The sequence below is a fragment of the Anabrus simplex genome, chromosome 12, assembly GCF_040414725.1.
Source record: "Anabrus simplex isolate iqAnaSimp1 chromosome 12, ASM4041472v1, whole genome shotgun sequence".
NCBI lineage: Eukaryota > Metazoa > Arthropoda > Insecta > Orthoptera > Tettigoniidae > Anabrus > Anabrus simplex.
The window spans coordinates 11,616,619-11,641,928 of record NC_090276.1 but is presented as its reverse complement, the minus strand read 5'-3'; the positions used below and the strand labels follow the sequence as shown (position 1 = coordinate 11,641,928).

Below are 25,310 nucleotides of genomic sequence, written 5' to 3'. Positions count from 1 at the left end.
TCCATTAGCTGTCTCATACTGAAGATTGAGTCTAGTGCTGATCTCCCATTTCTAAAGCCACATTACACAACTTCTCTTACCCTCAATGACCAAGTTCATTATTCTCCTGGGTAACCTTCCTCCTCCACTTGTCTCGCATGACCAAGAGCTGGTTAATACACACTGCTTCATGGATAGTTAATTTCTATCTTATGCTGTATTTCACCTTGAGGCACAATTTCCATGTCAGCAACCATTCTCACAACTTTTGTGTCTGTTACTTCTCTGGTGAGATATAACGTTTACAGTTCACTATGTCTGCCGGTGTGGGCTAGGACAGGCATTCTCAATCGAGAGCGAAATGCCTTCGGAGCCAGTTTGCCCCCCGCTCTCGAGGAATGAGAGCACTTAGCGAGCAAGAAGGGGAAGTGCGTGACAAAGTACGTATTGCAGGCCAGTGGCACAAAGGTATAGCACATCTTTCTGGACAGGTTGGATTGCGACAAGATACGCGTGTACTCATGAGATGTGACAGTAGTGTGTTTCCATCTTTGTCCTCACACCGCACGACGTTCAACTCTAGTCGTTAATGTTGCATTTACTATGGAAGCTATTTCAGCACAGTGTAGGCCATCAACACCAACAAGTTTCAAACCTTCTTGGAAAGAGCATTTAATAATGCAAGAAAATAACAAAGCAAAATGTTTAATATGTAATAAAATATTGAATAACATTAACCCCGCAGTGCCGACCTCTATACGTGGAATAGACCCTCTTTTCTGCTGTAGCCGCCGACCTCTATACGTGGTATAGACCCATACATGGTTTCACATTTACGGCTATAACATGAAGAGTTTTGGAGTTATTGATATGCAAATTGTTTTGTTTGCAAGAAGACATTTTCAGGTTTATCAGCGTTGTAAATAAGAATTTAAAATCGTTATAATGTAGTTGTTTTTGCAAGGATAATTATTTGTCAAATTAGTCTGAGCACTAATGTCTTGTTTTTTAAAAGTCAGTTTGCTTCATTCTTTCCCACAGAATAAAATAAAGAAAAGATGATCTGAGAAATTTGTCTTTTCACGTGATATTCTTTGCTCTATTTGTACATTGGGAGTGCGGTTTGTTTATTATACTTGTCTTTATTTCTTGGCTTGTAATATTTTCGTAACTCTCCACGAGCGCTCTGTGTAGGTGTCAGTTAGTGCTGCCTTCTGTCATAAGATACGAGAACCAGTTGTTCATGGTATATATCTCGCTTGAAAGACGTTATCTCGATCTTTTATCTGAAATATGTATCGAGTTGATTTGTTTCGTCATAAATGTTATTCCCCTCATTCAGTTTCGTCCTGTTGCTTTCGGTCTCGCTGCAGCTTCATCAATCCGTGTGACGCGCCGCGCTCAGCCGTGGTATGACTGATAGTAACGTGCTTGAAATATTGTATAATTCAGATGAAAGTTTAGTCAGAAGTTGTAGTGACAGTATAAGCAGCAGTGATAATGAAATAGATGATGTGGCAGTGGTAAATGATGAGAGTGACGATGAGGAGGAAACAGTACTTGGAAATTTCGTGTAGGACATTATAGATAATTATACAGATCAAAGGGAAGTTTTCAGCAGTGAATTATGATACCTAAATTCTGTAATAATATTCACACAGATCAGAGACAAATATTGAGCAATTACCTTATCGGGTTCAGCTGGTGAAAGGTTTGTTTACAAAATACGCTGAGATGAAGAAATTAAACATGTGTCATAAAACTTTTAACCTTATCAAAGATTAAATAATGTAAATACTACCATAAACTTCAAATGCTCTTGGTTTACATTTGACAGATAGTGATCCTTACGTATTCTTTCAGACTATTTCAGTAGTTAAGAAATATACAACACAGATAACTGGTATTACATATACTTTACAATTAAGTTTTTTGGGAGATGCCTGCTTCTCCTGTTTGTCTGCACACAAAGCAGTGGGATGTGCTGGAGTTTCTAACACATGCCATGCAGGTTGGGAAAACTCCTCATGCACAAGGGAAGAAATTTACAAAAACAAAATTAAGGAACATTTGTACCACTCAACGCTATTTGGATTTGAGAAAAATTTCAGCACTTGAACTGATCAGGGCCATTTCACCTTGCTTATTTCCAGAAACTCACTGGGATCTACTACAGAAAAATATGAACTAGTCAATTTCACACAATACAGCACAATTCTCATCTCTTGACACCATCTACTGATACTGGTACTTCAATATTATTATTACTACTATTACAAGTGCTTCTTGTACTGAAAGTAGGTTAGATGCCCCTTAGTGCTAGTAAAACATTCCTTCACCAGATGCGCTAGAACTGATTACTCTTATGTCATTCTGTCTTAGACGCTGGCTAGTAATATTACCTAATCAATAGTTTGAATTTATCCATCAGAGGGTCTCTTGTCTTTCACTAACAACAACTTGTTGCATAACAAACATTTTATATAAATCATGTTGGATTTTAAACAAAATATGTTAAAAATTTTTAAAATGTGATAATAAGGTTACACACTGGGACAACAGGGAGAGATAGAGGACTGCCACCTGCTGGCCCAGCCGGCAGTACCTTGTAAGAGCCCTTTGCCAGCATTACAGTAAAGTCTTCAACAGCGAGTTTGGAAGAGAAAGAGTCCTTCGGTAAATAAAACTGGCGGAAGGGGTGACCACCATCTTGTTGGGGTTAACTCTTTCCGGTCTAACTGTGAGCTATGCCGAAATTACGTTCAGAACGCGCTGCGCGCATAGCCCATAGTAAGGTTTGACAATTCGCTAAAAATCGAAAACGAGCTATGCACGCATTCTGGTGGTTACATCGTGTTTCTTCATGTATTAGTTACGAGAGTATTTAAGCAAATGGCAGTATTATATGTCAAAGTCAGAGAATTTACTATATTTTTGAACTGCATGCATCAGTAGACGTTGTCACTCAGTGAGCTCTAAGACGTGGTTTCTCGCGGCGAACATGTGCTTGACGAAAGTGATATTTTCGATATTTTATGATATATTATAAGTTTATGCTCAAATGAACGTATTATTGACATATGAATTCGAAACAACCTCTTGCATTTCATTATGATTGGTGATCGTTTTACGGCCTAGCGCCAAGTCCCCGCGTATTTCATATTTGCGTGAATACGTAAGATTGTCTACATATTCGTAAAGTTGTCTGTTTAGAAGACTTATTTTCTCCTTCTCAGAAGTATTTTGTGGTAAATGGAACAATAATTTTACATTTGAGTAAGTTTTAACAAAATTTATCACTTAAAATAAAATTTCGTAAGAGCTCTCATTTTCGTTATTGTAATTATTACTATTATTATTATTGAAAAAATATTGTTTTTATATCGTACTCATTATTGTTGTTGTTGTTTTGTAATTGCAATGCAAATTTTATATTAGCGAAATAGGGTAAATATAACTGTATTTCAGAAAACTGTACTTGCTTAGTTATCCGTCAGACTTTTCTTTCATTTGCAAAACATGGTATAATATATAAACAATTTTAAAATCTCAAGTGACAGTTGACATGATACAAAGAGCGCTTTTGAAAATTAGATTCTCAAACAAGCACAAAGAAAAAAGAATCATGCCAATATCTACTGCAGGTACAGAGATATAATGTTTTAAAGATCCTTAAAAATGTCCAGTCCAGAACGTTTGTTAGGGATATTAAGGCCCAGACTGGAATGGGTTAATAAAGAAGGCAACTTCAGAGAGTCTGAACCCGCACTGGATGGCCGATTATGAGTGTGTGGAAGGATCAACAACCCCAGTGCACCTTTCAAAGGACCAGTAAATCAACAAAGAATTATCCTGGACTAAAACATCGATCAGTGGTTTGACGTTCACAATATGGGAAACACGAAGTATGGAAGGTTATTCCATGGCGGCTGAAAACTTCAATGAAAAGAAGAAGAAGAAGATGGAACTGTTGCTGGGGTATAACATTGAATTTTAAAGTCGATGCCCACAAGCAATGATAGCTGGATATGATTTTCATCTAAAATGTGTCAACTTACATCCAGCTAATGTGTTTGATAGATGAAACTGGCGTCTGAGATTTGAGAAGTGGACCTTGCACCTATGGGACATTAGAAGATGAATTATCTAAGATACGAGGTCATAACAAAAACACAGTAAGGTAAAGTGGGAAGGAGGAAATATCAAAATTTGTCTCCAGAGAAATAGAGTTGAAAAGGGTGTAGATGTGAGTAAAGAAAGCCCTTAATCGATGGAAAGGTAGGCAGATGGAACATGGTAAAAAGAAAATAAAGAATAGAAAGTTTATGAATACATAGGGATTTTTTAAATACCAAATGAAATGGTCTGTAAACACCCGTGAGCAGATCAGCTCCTTTCTACTAAGAGAAAGAGGTCAGAAGTTTAGTTTATGTGGTTCAGTTTAATGGTTTCTTTCCACGATTATAATTACTTCAGAACTGTTTATACATATATATCTTCATTATAGATTGCTATGCCTTTCACTTTTCAGTCTACAAGCCTCTGTGAATTAACTATGTGCCTCCCGTTATCCTTTATTTCCAACTAGCTCTATTGGGCCGCACACCTCTTCTTTAAAACATTCAAAATCTGAGCCTCCCTCTACTTCTCCTACCTAGTCCATTATTCTCCTATGTATCCTATCTTCCCCGATCTGTTCACATGACCCCACTGCCGAGGTCACTTCATACGGTCAGCTTCAATCATCGAGTTCATTCATAACTTAGCCTTTTTCTCATTTTGGGTACCCTACTGCCATTGTTCCCACCTCTTTGCATAAACAATCATTCTAGCTTTTAACTGAAGCTTTCACAGTCTGAAATTATTCTCATATTGGTCCAAAAGGAATACGAGTATAATAATTCTTGCTAGTTGGTTATGTCGTGTCAAGAAAATAAGGTGAATTTTTTTATGTTTCACAGAGAACTATGCTCTGCGTCATCAGAAGAAAATCTCGACTGTCCTCGAGAAAGGCTTCTGGCATGTTTGTCCAATTGTCCCCACTTTTACATCCTGGAGTATACAATTCCCTGTACTTGCAGTAAGGTATACATTGGCCAAACATGCTGGTCCATTGGTACTCATATCAAGGAACATGAACGTAATATTCGTCTCAATCAGCCAGTCAAATCGGCAATAGCTGAGCACGCTTTATCGTCGGGTCATGATGTCATGTTCCAAGATACTGGAGCTCTTACTCACACAAGACACTAAGGTCCAGGATTATAACAGAAACTGTGGAAATACGTAGAAATCCTAACAATTTCAATAGGGACACTGGTTATCAGTTAAGTAATACCGTGTTGTCAGCCATTAAGGATTTACGTAGTTAGTTCCCTTCCGTCCCTTCACTATTGTTATTTCGTTTCGGTGTTTTCCAAATTCGTACGTTCCTCGTCACCAGATGTTTCATTCCAGACTTGTGTCAATGTCATACCTTCATATGTGTGTACGCCTATTATGTTATGTGACCCCTCAGACTGATTCTGATGGTTCCGTCAGCTTCCGCTTTGAATGCTAGTGCTGTACTGCTTCTGAGGAGCCATCTGGTGATGAATGAACCTACCATTTCCACTTCTATTGGTTAACGTCTAAATTCAAAGCTCATTGTTTTAGAAGCCTTTCTCGAGGTCAGTCAGATTTTCTTCTGATGATGCAGAGCATAGTTCTTTACGAAACGTAAAGAATTTCACCTTATTTCTTTGACACGGCATAAGCCCAAAAGCCTAGATCATGTCTTAAAGTATGGGCCGTGAAAGCATCAACGGCAAAATATTCTTGCTACTGTCATGTCTCTTACTACAAGTTATGAATAACATATCCTGTATCCAACCAGCTTTCACTCCCATAAAGCAAAGTTGGTCTGAAAACAGACCGATGGAAAGATAGTTTCATCCAGGAACTGACTTCCTTCTTACAGAATACTGTTGATCACAATTGCGGGCTCACTGCATTAGCTTTGCTGTATCTTGCTTCAATCTCACTTACTATACTATCAACCTGGGAGAACACACATCCTAAATACTAGAAATTATCTACCTGTTGCTGCTTTGTATTTCCATCCTGATATTTGGCACTGCTATGTTTCTTCCCAAATGACATCACCTTAGGCTCTGATTTTCATATCATATTCGCCGAACCTCTTTTGAACCTCCACGATATTAGATGGCAGGCTTTTAGCACAATCTGCCATTAAGACTAAATCATTGGCACAAGCAAACTGCTTATTGCATTTCCATCCCACGTAATACCACCTTCCCATTTTATACTTTCCTTTGAACAAAGAACTTGTCCTACAATAAATTCTTTATATTATAACATTTTTTAAATCTTGATTAATTATCTGGTTCCTTGGACTCATAATTGATCTTGGCAAGGTAGTAATCAAGTGTGATAGTACACATATCACACCCCCAAATTATATGTAGAAGTTAGAGATATTATTGTCAGTATTCGATTTTTTATTATTATTATTATTATTATTATTATTATTATTATTATTATTATGTGCGTATGGACCCAATGGATCACGCAAAGCTCTAACGATTCTGTTTTCTGAGTTGCCAAACAGCTCTCATCCTTTCTCCGTGGATCCTTTTTTGTTCTTCTGTCCACTTTGCTCCAGTCTTCTTTTTCACTTCGTTCTCTGGTTGCACTTTCCATCCATTAATTTTTTTCCTATAAAGGTTTCTGTCCGCGGTGTCATTTGGGTTTATCTGGGCTTTTTCCAGATCCTTCTTCACTTCTAATACCCATGGAATATTTTTTAGATGTTCTATGTAGGTGAGAATCTTGTGTGTCAGTCTACTTGCCGGCAATCTGTGGACGTGCCCATAGAATTTCAGACGTCTTTTACGAATGTCTGCTGCAATGTTGGAATGCTCTTCTGTCTCTCTGCGTAACCTCAGTCTATATCCATCTTCTGTTTTTCGGGGGCCGAGAATTTTCCTCAGGATTCTCCTTTCTTCTTTTAAAATATTTTCTAGGTCACCTTTCCCGTTTAGTGTAAGGGTCTCACTGGCATATAAGACTTCGGGCTTTATTACTGTATTATAGTGTCTGATCTTTGCATGGCGGGACAAGCACTTTTTATTGTATATGTTGTGAACCCTACCGTAGGCTTTCCGAAATTTTTGTAGGCGAATTTTCTGGGCAACCTTCTCGCTTCCCGTTGGTTCAAGTATTTCTCCCAAGTACTTGAAGTGTGGTACTCGGTTGATTTGCCCATGTGCCGTGTTCAAAGTTTGGATGTCAAGTTTTGAGCAGAAGAACTTGGTCTTTTCAAAGGAAATTATTATTATTATCATTATTATTATCAGTATTTCATTTGTATATTTTGCCATTTATATTGGTAAGCTGGAAGATATCCACATATGTAGGTATGAGTAATTTGTTTTGCACGAGTGGGAAAACATTGCTTTAATAACTCTGGTAATTTGGTTGAGTCATGTGGATACACCAGTGTTTGTTGTGATGTACTTGTGTTGGGATATTCAATGAGTCATGTATATATCCCAGCCTGATGAGATGAGCTTGTTGTTGTATTAGGGAAGTTCGTATGACTCGTATGATATACCCGAGCGTTTGTTATTGTCTTGAGACCAAGTATGAGTTCAGGGCTGGGTCTTGACTAGAGATCACTCATGATTGGCGGGCAAGCACCAATCCAGACGTATCATCTGAGAGAAGGGGGATGTTGATGTCTATAAAGGTTGATCATACGGCGGCAACCAAGGTGATTGTAAAGGAACGAGAAGGAAGATAACTACAAGCAGTAACACTGTATGAAGGAACGACAACTGACACACTGTACGGAAAGGAAGTGGTGCTGATACACGGTACTGGAGTGACACGGCTGCAATGGACTGGACTTCAAACGTTCGTGGAGCGTAGTCTTGTTATGTTCGTGGAAAGTGGCTGATTGTGGAGAGTGCTTGCGCATCAAGTATTGTAGCACTTGTGGCGGCCTAGCATTATATGTTGGTGAAAGCTATCTCAGACTTTCCATAATTTATGTTGAGGATCGACAGATGTGTGTATATATCTTTACAACAAGTGTTAAAATATGTGAACACAGTAGTACAAGGTACAGTATCTGTGTGATGTGATAACTGCCGATTATGAGAATCGGTAAGTCGAATTGATATAGAGACAGTGAAGGGTATTTATCTTCATACATGTACATTGTTCATCGGACTATCTACAAATGGTAGCTTAGTTCTCGCTTTCGTTTTCCCACTGTTTTCATTATTATTATTATTATTATTATTATTATTATTATTATTATTGTTGTAAATATGGAGTCTTCCAGCAATATTTTATGTGTGTATTATATGTATAATGTTGTATGCTGATGAGGTGCTCATGCACGGAATTTGTTAAGAATATACTGTAGTTAGCTATTTTAGAATCAGTGTTATTGATGAACCTAGGTGCAGTTCCTACCTAATTAGTCGTTTTCAGGAGGTTAGGCAAGGCCTGCAGCAGATGTTTATCATGCTCTTATCTAAATTCGAGGGATCCATTCTGGTGAACTCTGGCGCCCATACTACGGACATTTCGGTTAATTATGCTTATTAATTTTATTAAGTTTTTGAGTAATTTTATTTATATATTTTTATTCATGATTTTATTTATTATTATCACCAAATTGTTACACAAGCAAGAAATAAAAAGTAATCCAATCATCCTTTTCTTTGTAGAAATGATTTTGATTTTAATCTCTACTACTGCTCAGAATCAACACAGCTTGGACCATGTGTACACATTTTCACCCTGTCTAAAATAACAGACTGTTTAATTTGAGACCGACAGTTATTGAGAACTAATGCCAGAGTGGAATTTGCAATGAGATCATAAACAAAAGTTTATCTGGCAATGACAGCAACTCCTCAACGGAGAAACAGGCCCTGGTTTTTTAAAACCCTTGCTCAATAAAACAATATGCAAGGAATTCAAAACACACAACTGCACTGAAGCTGTATATAGTTAAGATAAAAAGCAGTGAAGCATTGATCAGTTTCATTGTACAGGAGTTTAACACATCTTAAGCAAAGCAAAACAAAATTATTATTTAGCAGCAGTTAGCAATGCAGGTAAAATAAGCAGTACTCAAAATAAATCCTCTTGAAAGACATTTATGTCATGGTATGAAATGAAAGATGAATTTGATGTAGTTTCGGTATTTCGTTCAATAAAAAAAACTGCAGCTGTGTCTCAACTAAGATCGTTACCTTCCCTTTCCTTCCAAAGCATTGTCGGAATCTTAAAACTAATCTGCAATTTCTGGGCGTATAGGCTGTGGTCCAGGAACATACGATGGTTCCAACATTTCACCGAAAACTGCATTTGGCAGTTTCGAGGATTCCAAATGACTTTGATGATTACGAAGCTCTCGGTGGAATGGAGCGGTGTTGCACTTCCACCTCAATATATAGTGCAGGTTGTTGTCCGCTATGGTGGGGTGATCGCTGATTGGCTGTTCTTCAGCCAATGATTGAAGCAATATGGAGCCTGGCATTAGTCGACCTGCCTCTAGGACAGGGTGGCTGCAGAAGGCCAGGAAACAGGTGATCAGTTGCTGGTCTCTGCCAAAGCAGGTCGACCAATGCCAGGCTACATTTTGCTTCAATCATTGGCTGAAGAACAGCCAATCAGGGACCATCCCGACCACCATGGCAGACCACAACCTACACTAATCATAGGCAATACATTTCATATTATTCTGTATTGAAGAGCAATATAATGTAAAACGAGAGCTAACAGTGTGTTACTGACATTCGGTGCAAGACAAGTGAAGAGTTGAATGATAAAAACTCATCATGATTACACTTGTTCTTATATAAGTTCTCAATGTTTTCTTCCAATTTGAAGAATGCACCTCCCAAAAACACATGTTTCAGCTGAACTGAATTCAGGAAGATTCTCCAAGTGCTAACAAAACACTCTTGTTTCATAGATATCTATTATAATTCATGTCTTGCCTTAACTTTATGATTTTGACTGATGATGGTCTCTAGCAAGACCAAAACTTGTTTCAAATATATGTAACTTATTTTAGGTTACAATGAATAGTACTGAACAGGTGGAAACCTTTTAGCTCTTGTTTTACATTCAAGCCTACACTATATAATGAAAACCTACAACCTGTATTCCAGTCTTTGACGGGATCAGGGATGTAATGAATGAACCATATATAGGCTATTATTACAATGGAGTTGTGATTTCTTAATGACTGATAAATGCTACAATATTAGAATGGAGAGTGTTGCTGGAATGAAAGATGACAGGGAAAACCGAAGTACCCGGAGAAAAACCTATCCCGCCTCCGCTTTGTCCAGCACAGATCTCACATGGAGTGACTGGGATTTGAACCATGGCATCCAGCGGTGAGAGGCCGACGCGCTGCTGTCTGAGCCACGGAGGATCTCCCTACACTATATATTGAGGTAGAATTGCAAAACCACTCTGTTCCACCGAGAGCTTCGTAGCCATCGAAGTCATTCAGAGCCTTTGAAGATGCCAAACACAGTTTTTGGTGAAACAGTGGAACCATCATATGCTCCAGGACCACAGCCCACAAGCCCAGAAAATACAGACATTGTTTACAACACTCGGCGTGAAAGCCTCAACTGCTATATAATCTGCGTTAGTATGATGTAAAAAAACTTTTGATAATGATTTTTACAGTTTTGTTATATTCATATAACTCTCACTTCGTGGTACTGTACTTTATTTTGGTCAGTTCTGTACAAAGTACTGAACAAAAAGTTGATAAACTAATGCAATATCATTAGAACAAATGTTGGTCGTTTGTGCTTTCGAAGAAGAGAGATACTACTACCTCCTGTAGGTGGAGGCAGCAGGACATATCCATGCCTGTCATAAGAGACCAAATTTTGCTATTTGTTTTTCGCCTTACCGACAAAGTCAGGTATTATGGTAACAAACGGCTAAGACTGGGAAGGAAGTGACCATGACCTTAATTAAGGTACAGCTTAAACATTTGCCTGGTGTGAAAATGGGAAACCATGGAAAACCACCTTCAGAGCTGCTGACAGTGGGATACGAACCAACTATCTCCCAAATTCAAGTGGAAAGCTACATGACCCAAACCGCATAGTCAACTCACTCCGAGACCCACTGGCTCTCAACTTGAGAGTGTAGGTTGACTGAGGCAGTGCTCCAAGATGAGTCTGGCATTGGCACTTACTAATACAAGAGTGAAGCTCCTGAGAGAGCAATAGTTTCATGTTTCACCGCATAGCACTGAAAGAAAATAATCAGAGCACTTCGGAGAGTTTGCAGTAGGAAGGTAAATGTAACGAGGGAGCAATGAGGTTAGGGGCGCGCATCCGGGAGATAGTGGGTTCGAACCCCACTGTCGGCAGCCCTGAAAATGGTTTTCTGTAGTTTCCCATTTTCACACCAGGCAAATGCTGGGGCTGTACCTTAATTAAGGCCACTGCTGCTTCCTTCCCACTCTTAGCCCTTTCCTATACCATCGTTGGCATTAAGACTTATTTGTGTCAGTGTGATATAAAGCCAATTGTAATTATATACACACACTATAGAGTATTTTCATTTCTACTAGGATGTGAACTTTCCAGTCACACTGACCTGACTTGTATGAGCTCTTGTTGAATGTGATACACTTTTTAAAATTAAACATCATAGAAATATCACTTTTCTACTCAAAACGCAATTTTTTTCACTTTCTCTAATGTGCTTTTATGGGGAGTGCGAGACCGTCTCAACAGCAATGCAGGCATTCCAAGTTGCCTGCATCTTCGAAGAAACCAGTGAAATTGTAGTGATGATGATATAAAGATGATGAAAAATTTGCTTTTATGTGGAAGTTATTCTTGTAATGCCAATTTGAATCGTGCTGAGGAATGGAGGGATAACCTGACATCTAGCGGCACTATTTGAACTGCTGCTCATCTGTCCGTTTAGTACTTGAAAAGACAGAGCATGCAGAAGCCTTTACTTATCTTGTAGACAACGTTCCGGTTCACAACAAGATCCACTGCACCAGCGCCCTCGCTATATTACATGCTACAACTTGAAACTAAAGCTCCGTGACCGAAGTTTTCCAAAGTGCTCCGATTATTTTCTTACAGCGCTACGTGGCGAAACATGAAACTATTGCTCCCTCAGGAGCTAGACTCTTGTCTCACTTGTGCCAGGCTCCTCACTTTCATCTTTCCTATACGACCTCCCTTGGCCAACTCTTGTTCTCTTCCAACCCCAATGTATTAGCCCGTCTTTCAATTTCACACCCAATGCAACCCTCCCTTTTTTTTTGCCCATACCCTCATTTCTCGAATCTTCCACTTCCTCTCTGATTAGAGTTAATAGAAGAAGATGGTTAGCCAGTTCTACCTCCTCTTAAAACAATATTGACCAACACCAGAGATTACTACCGAAGTAGCAGTAAATTTATTCATCTTCATTGCATAATAACTTAAATTATTTAAATCCAGCACTTTACTTGCTAACAACCAAAAATTAAAAAATCCTCTGCTATTTCTTGTGGTACTCTGATGACAGCAATAAATGAAGTTTTCTTTACAAAGCAATATGTAAAATAAAGAAGCAGGGATGAGTACTGACAGAGGGTGAGAGACTGCAGAGTTTTCTAAAGGACTGGGGGTGCCTTACCTTCTACAGCTTCCTCACTGCCAAGAGCGTCCTGCAGGCGACGCCGCTGGTACTCCGTGATCTCTTTGAGACTCTCGAGTACCAGTGTCCGTATCCATACGCACAGGTTGGTGGCCACAACGTGCATCAGGCCGAACCGGGCCAACACCTTGAAGCGGTGGATGTTCAGCTGCAACAAGTGTTCAATAGACTAAAATGACTAGCAGCTAGGACAGTAAGATAGACGTAATTGCAGTAAATGATACAACCACAATCATTTCCTAGGTGTTCCACATCTTCTAGAAGGACTACATTTTCACGTGATAATCTAACATTACCTGTCAAATACGCAGAAATACTTTGCTCAAAAGCAGCTTCAACCAGCACATCATCTTTTTGCATTGGGTATATCAAGATATATGTTGGATCAATCAAATTAATGAAGATAATTTTATAACATTCACCTTTTCTCCTTGACCATTTTTTAGCGCCAGAATGCAAAATATAGGCGAAATTCACGCTCGAGTTTTCAACCATTTTAGTCTAAAACTTTGTTGACAACTGCCCCAGCAAGTATATGCTGAATTTTTATACAAAGACATGTGCCGTTTTTAGGATTTTATATGACACAAATTTCCTTTTGGACAAGATTTTAAATTTGTTTACAATGATTTTAATATGTATTATATATGTCATGTCCTAACATAAAATTTTATAACTACTACTCCATTGTCTTAATATCATAGGATATCACAGTTCAATTTTCACAAATTATAAATGTCAATGTCCTCTAAACAATGTTTGTTTTAAGATTTAAATTAATATGGCTGATGATGCCCAATAAAAAGAAGGGCGAAACATGTCCCCATAAAATTTAGATTTTCTATGTTTATTTACCCACATAACATGGTACTAATTGTATTGAATAGGTGGGGTAGTAAATACACTCCTTTTGTAAACTGAGATTGCTGTTTCCAATACGGACAAAAAATGGGTGTGATGGTTTGTAACACTGACTGGACCAAGCCACCTGAGATTCGGAAGGTAATTGGGATCAGATACAGAGATAGAGGGGTCATCTACAATCCATACAAAAACCATTCGGCTGTGATAAGAATAAAGAGCTAAGATAAAGCAACAGCTATCCGAAAGAAGTGAGGCAGGATTGCAGTTTGTTTGTCCAACCCTTGTCCCATTTCTCTAAGTGGTTGAGTATGAGGCGAGATGAATCTGTTGTGGCAATTTTTATGACCGGATGCCCTTCCTGATGTCAACCTCATCAGAAAAATTAATGAGATTAAACGAATGAAGTGATATATGATAGTAGGAAGGGAGAGGATGAGACCCAGTGCTGGCACATAGCCTACTCCTGTCGAATAGCACCAAGGAGTCTGCTCAAGGCTTAACGTCCCCATCCGATGGATAAATCACCATCAACAACATCATATACCCTCACTCCATATGAGCACTGTGGAGAGGTTTGGAAATGAATCCAGGCTTTTGGCATATAAGCTAGTGATTAAAAATTGTATACCACCATCTCTTCTGCCATGCCGGTCAACATTCTGATAGTGAAATTTTTTTTTGTTAATGGGACTCGAACCGTCTAAACATGATGTCAGACTGTTTAGACTTCGGCACCTTAATGATCATGGCCACCAGGCGGGCTTCAATGTATATAAAGTAATAAAGGAAATAAAAGAAGAATTTGGAAAAGGAATTGTTCAAAAAGAGAAAATCGAAACCCTCAGTTTTGCTGTTGATATTGTTATTCTATCTGAGTCAGCGGAAGATCTGGAGAAACTGCTAAATGGTATGGATACAGTCTCAGAGAAGAAGTACAAGATGAGAATAAGTCATTCCAAAAGCAATGCAGCCGAATAAAGTCAGGTGATGCAGGAAATATTAGATTAATACAGTAAATGAAGTCTTAAAGGAGGTAGATTAATATTTGTAGTAGAAGAACGAACGATGGTGGAAGTAGGGACTTATAATGCAGACTAGCACATGCATGGAAGTCCTTTTTTAACCCTTTTGATGCCAGACTGTAACATAGTGGTTGTGCTAAGAATGCCAAGACAATTTTAGTGAAAATGCACATTCTCCTACTTACATTTTTGGACGAGAATCCCCGTTCTTTTTTTCCATAGCAAACAGGTGAATAGAGAACATGTGAGCATGACTACAACTGCAATATAGTTTCATTTTCTTCTTTTAAAAATATATGATTTTTATTACCTTTGTAAAACTTAGAATTCAATATTTGACCTAATTTCTACTTTTATAGTGAATTTTTATCATGGGTATGATACCTTTGTGAGAATTTTCAGTTAATTTTGAATTAAAAACTAAAGTTTTATGCAATTTTTTATAGTACTTTTGAGAATTACGAATTTTTTACAGAATTATGCACACGCAGATTAAATGCACAATAACCTCTTCTTTACTTCAAACACTTGTCGATAAATGATTCCCTAATGAATCACTTAATGTTAAAATATAGCAAATTTTAATCAAATTTCATTTATAATCATCCATCCTTACACTACTGAAGGTAAATAAACAAAAATATAAACAAGTGGGATAACAAGTGACACGACACAGCAGAATGCAGCGCTACCACGCACGATACTTGCAATGCGTCTAAAGAAAGCTTTTATAAAACTTCACTGATATTGATATCAAATGTTATTGACGTTTCCAGAGAGTAAAAGCTTCAATATTTCCATCTGCATTACTTATGTTGCCATCCTGCAGCAGGAATTGAAGATACAGGCGAAAGAAAAACATAGCCGATAGATTGGCCGCCTGGCACTATAAGAGTTAAAAGAAATTGTTCACATCAACAGTCTCTCAAAGTTCATTTCTCAAAGGCAGTAGCGTCAAGAATAAGCACTTTAAAATTGTCTCATAGCATCAGAAGCTATCAGAAAAACTTGAAGAGTACTGACAGCAGTAAGTGAATAGAGAATAGTGAATCTGTTGTGGTGGATGTGATAGAACTGGAGAAGGAACATAAAATGACAAACCACATTTATTAACAATGTTCCATTTCCTTCTAGAGGCTCCGTGGCTCAAATGGCAGTGCGACGGCCTCTCACCGCTGGGTTCCGTGGTTCAAATCCCAGTCATTCCATGTGAGATTTGTGCTGGACAAAGTGGAGGCGGGGCATGTTTTTCTCCGGGTATTCCGGTTTACCATATCTTTCATTCCAGCAACACTCTTCAATATCATTTCATTTCATCTGTCATTCATTAATCATTGCCCCAGAGGAGTGGAACAGGCTTCTGCAGTTGGCACAATTCCTATCCTCGTCGCTAGATGGGGGCTTCATTCATTCCATTCCTGACCCAGTCAAATGACTAGAAACAGGCTGTGGATTTTCATTTTCATCTCCTTCTATATAGTGTTAGTATAATTATGAGATTAAAATTAAAATGCATAATGCTATGGCTGTTCTATATAAACACTTACTTAAATAAAGAACTAAAATGTGCAGGGTTAACATGGTATCTGAGGGCATGTAATTGTGTGGCTGCTGTTATGTATGAATTAATTGCTGTACTTTTATCTTTTCAGAGTCCGGCTCTATGGCTAACTGGTTAGTGTGCTGGCCTTTGGTCACAGGGGTCCCGGGTTCGATTCCCTGCAGGGTCGGGAATTTTAACCATCATTGGTTAATTTCCCTGACATGGGGGCTGGGTGTATGTGTTGTCTTCATCATCATTCCATCCTCATCATGACGCACAGGTCGCCTACGGGCGTCAAATCAAAAGACCTGCACCTGGCGAGCCAAACCCGTCCTGGGATCTCCCAGCACTAAAAGCCATACGCCATTTCTTTTCATTTCATCTTTCCAGAGCACAAATGTCAGACTGATATGAAAAGGCACACTCCAATTATTGTGATTAACTTAAAGCACAGCATGGTTTTTGAAAGTCGCCAGGTCATTTGTGCATTTTCTGGCTCCAAGACAAAATGGATAGCATGTTGGTCTTTAGCACAGATGGGGAATGCCAACTCCCAGATCAACTCAGGAACATTTGGTTGCTGTAAGAGCGACAACATAGTTCGGCACCAACCGCAACAGTTTTGATGTGTTATTGGATTTCATCAATGTTTTGAATTTGGATTTTAAATTGTTTTCTTTATTATTGGCTGTATGAGAGCATATGTTTTCCAATTGGGTCGTGGCTGAAGATGACCCAATGTATGTGGGGTTGAAACTAGTCCCAGTTACATAGGACACTATACAAGCTAATGGTATTGAATAGGTGGACTCTTCTCTGCCCTTTGATAGTATAGCTCCTTCATGCAAACATTAGTAACATAAGTACTTCAGATACGTTGCTATATCCCAACCTATTGTCTTTAGTATATCCCCAGAAATCTTCCATAACTCCAGTCGTTACAGTGAGTTACAGTGTGGAACAAACTCACAAATAATCATCATTCCTATTTGCAGTTTTATTAGGTGTATGTTAAGATACTGCCTTACTTACAGATGAGGCTTTATGACCTGTTGGGAGGTGCCTTTGCTTTCACACGGTGTACATTCACCCTACTCCAGAGGTCTACAAACAAAACTAAACTCACCCGTGAGTTCATGAAGATGAAGTACATCTGCATGAAGGTGAAGATCATTTGCAGGACCGGGTTGATGCCCTTCAAGATCTGGTAGCATGGGGAATTGAATGGGATCTCAAAGAAAGCTCCGCATTCCAGTCCATTGTAGATCATTGTTCCCAGACCAAAGGCTGCAAAGAGACATTTCTTTCTTTAAACTTAACTTGACACAAGATGAAATATTAACCTCTTCAAACTACAAACATTCATTCAAGTGGGTTTATGATCTGATCCACTGTAGTAAAGTTATACATATACAATTTGAACTCTCGAGGTAAAGCCAATCATTTGCTTCACCATTGGAAAGTTTTGTTTTTATTTCTAATGCTCACTTGCAATCAGGCTAATTATTAGCATCAGTTGACAGCTCTGAACTAACATCATTAAAACTGCAAGGGAATTTGATGATGATGATGATGATGATGCTTGTTGTTTAAAGGGACCTAACATCTAGGTCATCGGCCCCTACTGGTACGAAATGAGACAAAATGCAATGACAATTTAAAAGTTCAAAATCATCCACTGACCAGAATAAAAAAACATGATGATGAAAAATAAATGGATGGATATAAACTTAAAACAATCAGTGGATCCGACCCAGAAATTATCATAAACAATAGTATTACTGACCAAGTTACTGCTTCTAAAGTACAATCCTGAATCAAGGATGCTTGTTGTCTAAAGGGGTCCAAAATCCAGGTTAACGGCCCCTCATAATGGTACTTATCGACAGTAAAGTAGAACCATGGTATTTGTCATGCTGCGGTACTAATCAAAAGTTGCGTAGACTCTCGGTGTTCAACTCATTATGGTACTACTCATAAGTATTGTACTTCGCACAGGTAATATGGTGTTTCTCACATAATGGCTCCAGTCGTAGGCATTGCACAACCATGGTATTCCTCACCTAGGTGTACTAATCATGGGCGCCGGTCTTCCCTTGGTGTTCCTCATATAGTGGTACTAATCACAGGCAGCGCCCAGACCTGTGGTATTTCTCACAATGGTATAAATCAAGGGTATTGGAAAAACCCATACAAACTCACCTTCTGCTGCTACTAATCACAAACCTATTGTGTACCTAACATAGTGGTACTACTCGCAAGTAAAGGTAACTCAGAGTGTTCCCCGTGTGATGGTACTAATCACAAGTAGTTTCATGGTTCTAATACAATCATCCCTTGGTCGCCCCTTTTAATCGCCTTTTATGACAGGCAGGGGATACCGTGGGTGTATTCTTCGTCTGCATCCCCCACCCACAGGGGTGCAAGGGAATTTGGTTGAGACTGTTGTTGCATGACAACAAACTACCAGAAAAGTCTGATTGCTATTGAAAATCTTTCAACATAAGTGAGTAGTATCACCACCATGATTGTATAGAGTTGTGGAATTCATATATTGATCTCCATTTTTCTCAGAGATATAAATGTGTGAATGCCATTTTTTGGGTGGTAAAATCTTGCTTGTTTGTTGTTTACAAGGGCCTAACATCTAGGTCATTGGATTAGACTAAAATCATGGGGAGAGTTTATAAGAGGAAGTGCAATCCATGTGGGGAAACAAACTTAAGAGTGTGGAGTACCCACTTAATGCAGTGCATACTGTTCGGGCAGCATCTGGAATGTATGCTATAATGTAATAAAAATCTTCAAAATAAGCTGAAAAATAAATATAAATAAAAAAAGGTAGACAGCCAGTGTTATCTTCTAATTCTACAATTCACAGAAGGATTAATGCTGGGTGTAAATTAGGGTTTCCGTTAAGAAATGTTGAAATTTGCAATATTGTTCAGGGTTATTAGAACCAGGCAGGTAGTGTTTATAAACAGTTCAAAGATAACGGACCAGATTTAGAACGGATGACTTGTTTCCAGGCTCGACACAGAGAACTCGCTGTCAACATGGGTGAGAATATCAAGTAAAGTAGATACAAGTGGTTCAATGAAAGAATATTATGGTAAACTCTTTTCTCTTGAAGGAGTTCCTCCTTCCAACATAAATAATTATGACAAAACTAATTTCATGTTTCATGTTTAAATTAATTTTGTTTAATTTATTAATTGTAATAATTAATCATAACAATTGTTTTCCAGTATTAAGTAACATTTAAAAGAAGAATTTACTTATTGCTGAGAGTAGATTATAGCCAGGTGAAAAGAAATATTTCAAGATCTTCATCCTTAAAATAAAAACTAATTTATTATTATTATTATTATTATTATTATTATTATTATTATTATTATTATTATTATTATGTATTTTGTTTCACTGATTATAATGAAAAAACTATCAAATTATGATTGATATCACTTAACATATGGTCTGAAACCACTAAAGAAAAAGGGAAACTGTATGAGTGATTGGTTTCACTCCCAACTATGGGGTAATTCCAATCACATTTCAAATTTAAATTGGTGGGAAACCTAGCTGACTAATTCTGAATGATTTTGTAAGAGTTCAGGAGGGTAACTACTGTAAATATTCTATACGTCATTCCACGTTATGAAAACAGTATTGTTCTTATGGACCTACAATTAGTGAACACCCCCTCCCCCTTCTCTTAGACGCCTATAATTCCTCGTGATTAAGAAATATTATAATGTACTTCATATTGTATTATGAAAGAAAGAAAATAGGATTAGGCACTTTTTGTCCATGCATTTTTGAAATAACTACTGAAGTTTTTCTGTTTCATGAATCCTTTTGCAGGGAAGAAGCATAATGGCAGGAACAGCTATCGCTTTGTTGCCTTTCTTCATTTTCCTTTTGTGTCGCTCTGGTACATGTAACGCGTAATCCGTTAGGCTGTGAATTCTGGTAGCTTATTAACTGTTGTACAGAAGTCATCTATTTTTGTGTTGAATATCATTTTTTCGTATTTATATCAATGTATCCTTGTCTTGATGAGTATTATGTGATTAATTAGACTATGTGTGAGATTTCTTTCTTTAACAGTAATTGAGTGATTTGTTTACTCTATGGATGAGGCTAAGTAAATAGTAAACTGTGCTTAATTTATAGCATATTTTCTTCCCCATTTTATCTTGAACTTAAGAACTGAGTTTCACAAATTTACGTTCCGCTATTTTGCCGTTATCCTGCGAGCATCAAAATGAGCCCCTGTAACCCCTCTCACCCTACCCAATTCCTTAGAGTTCATGAATATTATCTTCAGCTTAGTTTCTTCTACCTTTTATCTCAAACTTAAATACCGCGTTTCACACAATTACATGCCTCCATTTTCCCATGATGCTGTTGAACAAGCTGTTCGATACGGCAACCTTGTTCCCATAAGAGCAATACTGTTTTCTTAACATGGAATGAGCTATATACAGTTTCACCTCGATATCCCAAACTTCCATTACTTAAATTTTCAGTATTTCAAAGTATCTTAAATTTCCCGGCCGTTTATCCTATTGTTCACGTGTATTTATGTCTCTATTACTCGAAATTCGATTACATGAATTTCCTGATTTCTCGAAGAAAACCTTTCCTCCCTTGAAGCAAAAAATACTCTGTAACTCTAATTGTGTGCAACATTAACTGTGCAATAAGGCATTTGTGGTTTGTGAGGAACAGTTAACAAGTAAAGATAGGTTTATAGTGATGCTCGGAGCTAATATGACGGGAACCAAAGAACTAAAACTTCTAACGATTGGAAAATCGGCAAAGCCTTGTTGTTTCTCGGGTGTGAATTAATTATAATACCAATATAAATGGTCCGTTATTGGACATTATAAATTTTCCAGCTAACTCATTCCTGGCTGCCAGCGTTTTGCCCTCGTGTGCTAGGTTGGGCTCATCAGTTGGTGTCTAGCACACCTACCAAGACGCTGGCTAGTGCATACTGTGGAGGCCACTGCGTCGGCTACTTGGAGCCACCGGCAGTGCCAATGCACTATGAGAGACTGTCTACCAAAAATTGATGCCTGCTTGGCTATCACAGCTAGCACACGAGGGCGAAACGCTGGCAGCCAGGAATGAGTTAGATGGAAAATTTATAATGTCCAGTAACGGACCATTTATATTGGTTATAAATTTACTCATTCGGGACAAATATTTCAGATTCCCTATGGGAATCATCATCTATATCATTTGTCCGCCCCCGTAGCGTAACGGTTAGTGTTATTAGCTGCCGTCCTCGGTGGCCCGGGTTCGATTCCCGGTACTGTCAGAAATTTAAGAATGGCAGGAGGGCTGGTATGTGGTTGAAATGGTACATGCAGCTCACCTCCAATGGGGGTGTACCTGAAAAGAGCTGCACCACCTCGGGATGAGGACACGAGTTTACTTACTATGTGAATGAATTACCGGTCACGTACAAAAGCAATTCCAGAAGTGGATGACAACCTCCATTTATGAATCTTGACTGCGTGGTATTGACGAGAAGTTTCAATGTGAAGGGAGGAAAGGTTAACAGTAACAAACAGAAGAGACTAACGGATTGTTTCAAAAGGTGTTAACCAAGGTATGTATCTTGTTTCACTACTGTATGTACTGTATCCTGTCTTCTAGAAAAGTTACTATAATAAGGGTTATAACTAAAGTGATGCCATAAAATAGAGTTAGTTTGTATATTTTTAAATACTGTTAATGTATTCAGTATAAGCCCTTAGATACATATGATTCAATTATGTGCTATAGATGCTCAAAAAATATATTCTCTATATCTCAAAATTTTGATAACACAAAATAAAATGTAGCTCCCGAGGTGATTCAAGATATCAAGGTTCCACTGTACATGAATTTTGAGAATTTTTGGACTAATCTGTATATGCTATTTTGACTAAAAAGGGAAAAAAAGTATCAGTTTTTCCCCCTCTTATGGTATTAACATCTCTTTTGCATCAGCTTTAGGAACAGAACATGATTTAATAACCAAGTCTATTTCAAGTACATACAAATTATGAAAGCTACATATTCTACATAAAATTATAGTTTGCTAACACAAACAAACCTATTGCTCCAACACGCAGGAAGAAGCTGCCATGGCTGTGAACATTCTGAGACGTCTTGCGCTTCCGCATCGGCCGTCCAGCTTCCATCTGCACATCATCTACGGCTCCACCGGTCAACTTCTCCTGGGAGGGGCTCTCGGCGCCGTCGTTGAGATTCACATCCTTGCTACTGCGCAGGTTGCGTAGCACACCCTGTAGCATGGAAGAACTTGTTGGCGCATCAGACCATAGCTCGAGCACAAGATTCTATTTACATCATCTTACCTTGATAAAAGATTGTGGGACTGAAAAGAAGAAATTTTACCTCTCTACCACCAAAATAACCTACACATTGAACGTAAGGCAAATAGCAATAATATAAATTAGCAGGGGAATCGTAATGCTGGAACAAAAATGTTAAAGGATAAAGAAATGGAATGGACCAATATTAAAAAGAATTTTAATTTAAAACTTTACCAAAATATTGGGTTTTTCCATTCATTATCTAAAGGCTAAGCTTTGTCACTGCAGCCACATCCCACGGTCTTCAGCAGTTCTTTTCATTGTGCCATAGGAAGCAAAACCCAGCTGAGTGATTATGTTCCTAAGGTACGAGAGAGACGCGGTCTTCCTCTTGACTTCTTCCCCGGGACCTTGCCTTCGAAGACATTCTGGAGAAAGGTGTCATGACGTAGGATGTGTCCAAGAAATTCAGCTTTCCTCTGCTTTACTGAATAAATTAAGGTCCTTTTCTCATTAACGTCATTCAAGATTTGGATATTAGTCTTCTTTTCTGTCCAATTCGTCCCTGTCAGTCCTCTCCAGAACCACATTTCTGCAGCTTCTAGTCTTGATTGCGCTTGTTTTCCCAAAGTTCATGTCTCACAACCATAAGTTAGCACACTGCAAAAAAAAGTTTTAACATATTTCTTCCTGTTTTCAATTCCTATGTGCTTATTTAACAATAGATTTTCCCTGCTTTGAAGCACTTTTTATCAATTTAAATTTACCAAGCAAGTGGCTGCGCGGTTTGTGTCACATAGCTATCAGCTTGCATTCGGGAGATAGTGGGTTCGAATTCCACTGTCGGCAGCCCTGAAGATGGTTTTCTGTCATTCCCACTTTTACACCAGACTGTACCCTAATTAAGGCCACAGCTGCTTCCTTTCTCACTCCTAGCCCTTTCCTATCCTGTCGTCACCATAAGACCTGCCTGTGTCAGTGTAATGTAAAACAAATTATGTCTCAAAAGTTGTGGCTGGAACAAATTAAAGCTCTCGCACAAAAAGGGAGACACATTAGAATGTATAATGGGAAAAGTAGTTTACAAAGAAACAGATCAAATCATATCATTCACACAAGTCCTAGCTGGCCTGCTGGAAGGATCCACAGATGATGATGATGATGATAACTGATCGTAGAAGGCAAGACAGAAGGGAAACCTGGACATGAGCAGAAAGGATTCTTCTGACAAGGAACCTCCGACAATGATCTGATATTGCAAGTGATAAAAATCATTGTTGTCCGTATTGAAGATACTGAATGTAGGATGCTAAATGGTTTATTTTGTCACCTTTTCAATACATATAAATTTTACATTTAGCATCCTAATGATCTGATATCCATAACAAGGCAACTCTGTTACAAGAAATAAAAATTAGGAAAAAAATGACTCCATGAAGGTCGCCAAACTTCTCTTCTGAGAAGAGAGCACCAGAAGAAGCAGAAGAAAAAAGAAGAATGGTGCAATCAGTTAGCCGACATCCTTGTGTACCGAAGATAAATAGGTTCAATCCTGGCTGAGGCATTTAAGAGTGTTCAGAAGTACTGAACTCTCCCTGTCATTGGCTTTGACGATGTTAAAGAACTCCTATGGGACAAAACTGTGACATTCTGATGTTAGTAACTCAAGGAACATTCAACATTTAAAAAAATGTAAATATCTGTTTGTCATATTGGTCCATTCCTTTCTATAACATTCTATTGTATATCAAAACAGAAAGTAAAATTTTTAGCTTTCTCTCAGTTAATGTCTGTACAGTAAATGAAACATTTTAGAGATAGATTGATCCAAGCAAGGTAAGTTTGTAAACTTAGTGCACTGCTTCATGCAGATTCTAGCAATAGTTCACGGCATTTTTACACCACACACAAAAAATAGTAAATATCGTACAAGAAATAGAACCAAGTCTTTTGAAAGTGCTGCCATGTACCTATATCTCTTTGCTTAATATCTGGCAGGTAGAAATTGCTTGGACAATGCAGGCATTACAGAACATGGCAAGGCCATGGAAACAAGACTTAACTGTGGAAGCTCGTAGATGTGGAGACAGACAATGATTGGACTATTTTTAAATATCTCAAGATAAATAGGAGCTTGTTGTAAGCACGGGATTCTGAATGTAATGAAACTCTTTCCAAGTGGTGTCTAGACTATGGTCAAAAAGAAATCTAATGAAAAACGAGATTCTACACTGTCTTAAGTGTTCACGAAGGAATCTAACATTTGACTGAAGGACGAAAATCAAGCTTGTAGTGTTTGTCACTTTCAATATTGTGATCATATTGACATGACCCAGCTTTACATAGAATCTGAAACACAGGAAGTGACTTCCTATCTCAACAACCTGTGCAACTTCGGTAAGAAGCCTTCATCCCATCGTTCTAAATAAATACCTTACTGCCATTGTTCCCACCTGCATGTACCAGCAATCATTCTCACTACTTTCAAATCTGTTAATTTCAACAAAATAAAGTCAGCTGTAATATTTTTGATGACTCCTCCAATAGTGAGAAATGTAGATAAACACTAGATATAGTGACTTCTTAAGTTGTAAGTGGTCTGGGGCAGAGATTTCACTTCCAGGCCATAAAAAATAAATTATATAAAGACAGGAAATCAGTGTTATTTTGGTATTTACACTGGAACAAGCTAGTGCAAGACAATACATCACCACTCTGAATGCAAAGCTATTAAACAGGGCAGCCAACATGCAACTAACACTATCTAACACGAGACACCATCCACCAGGAACATCTAGATCACATTACTGCCAGTTCATTCTTGAATACATGTAATATGATCTT

At 38.2% G+C, this 25,310-nt stretch overlaps 1 protein-coding gene across 2 annotated transcripts in view; it reads right to left on the bottom strand.

Moving 5' to 3' along the window:
• Nucleotides 1–25,310, bottom strand: part of OtopLa (Otopetrin-like a) — a 415,689-nt gene that overhangs the window by 45,612 nt on the left and 344,767 nt on the right. For both annotated transcript variants that reach the window (XM_068229841.1, XM_067156226.2), the window contains 3 exons: nt 22,244–22,436; nt 17,258–17,418; nt 12,682–12,850 (listed from right to left, as the gene is read on the bottom strand). In XM_068229841.1, coding sequence (XP_068085942.1) covers nt 12,682–12,850; nt 17,258–17,418; nt 22,244–22,436 — 523 coding nt within the window. The remainder of the gene's footprint in view (nt 1–12,681; nt 12,851–17,257; nt 17,419–22,243; nt 22,437–25,310) is intronic.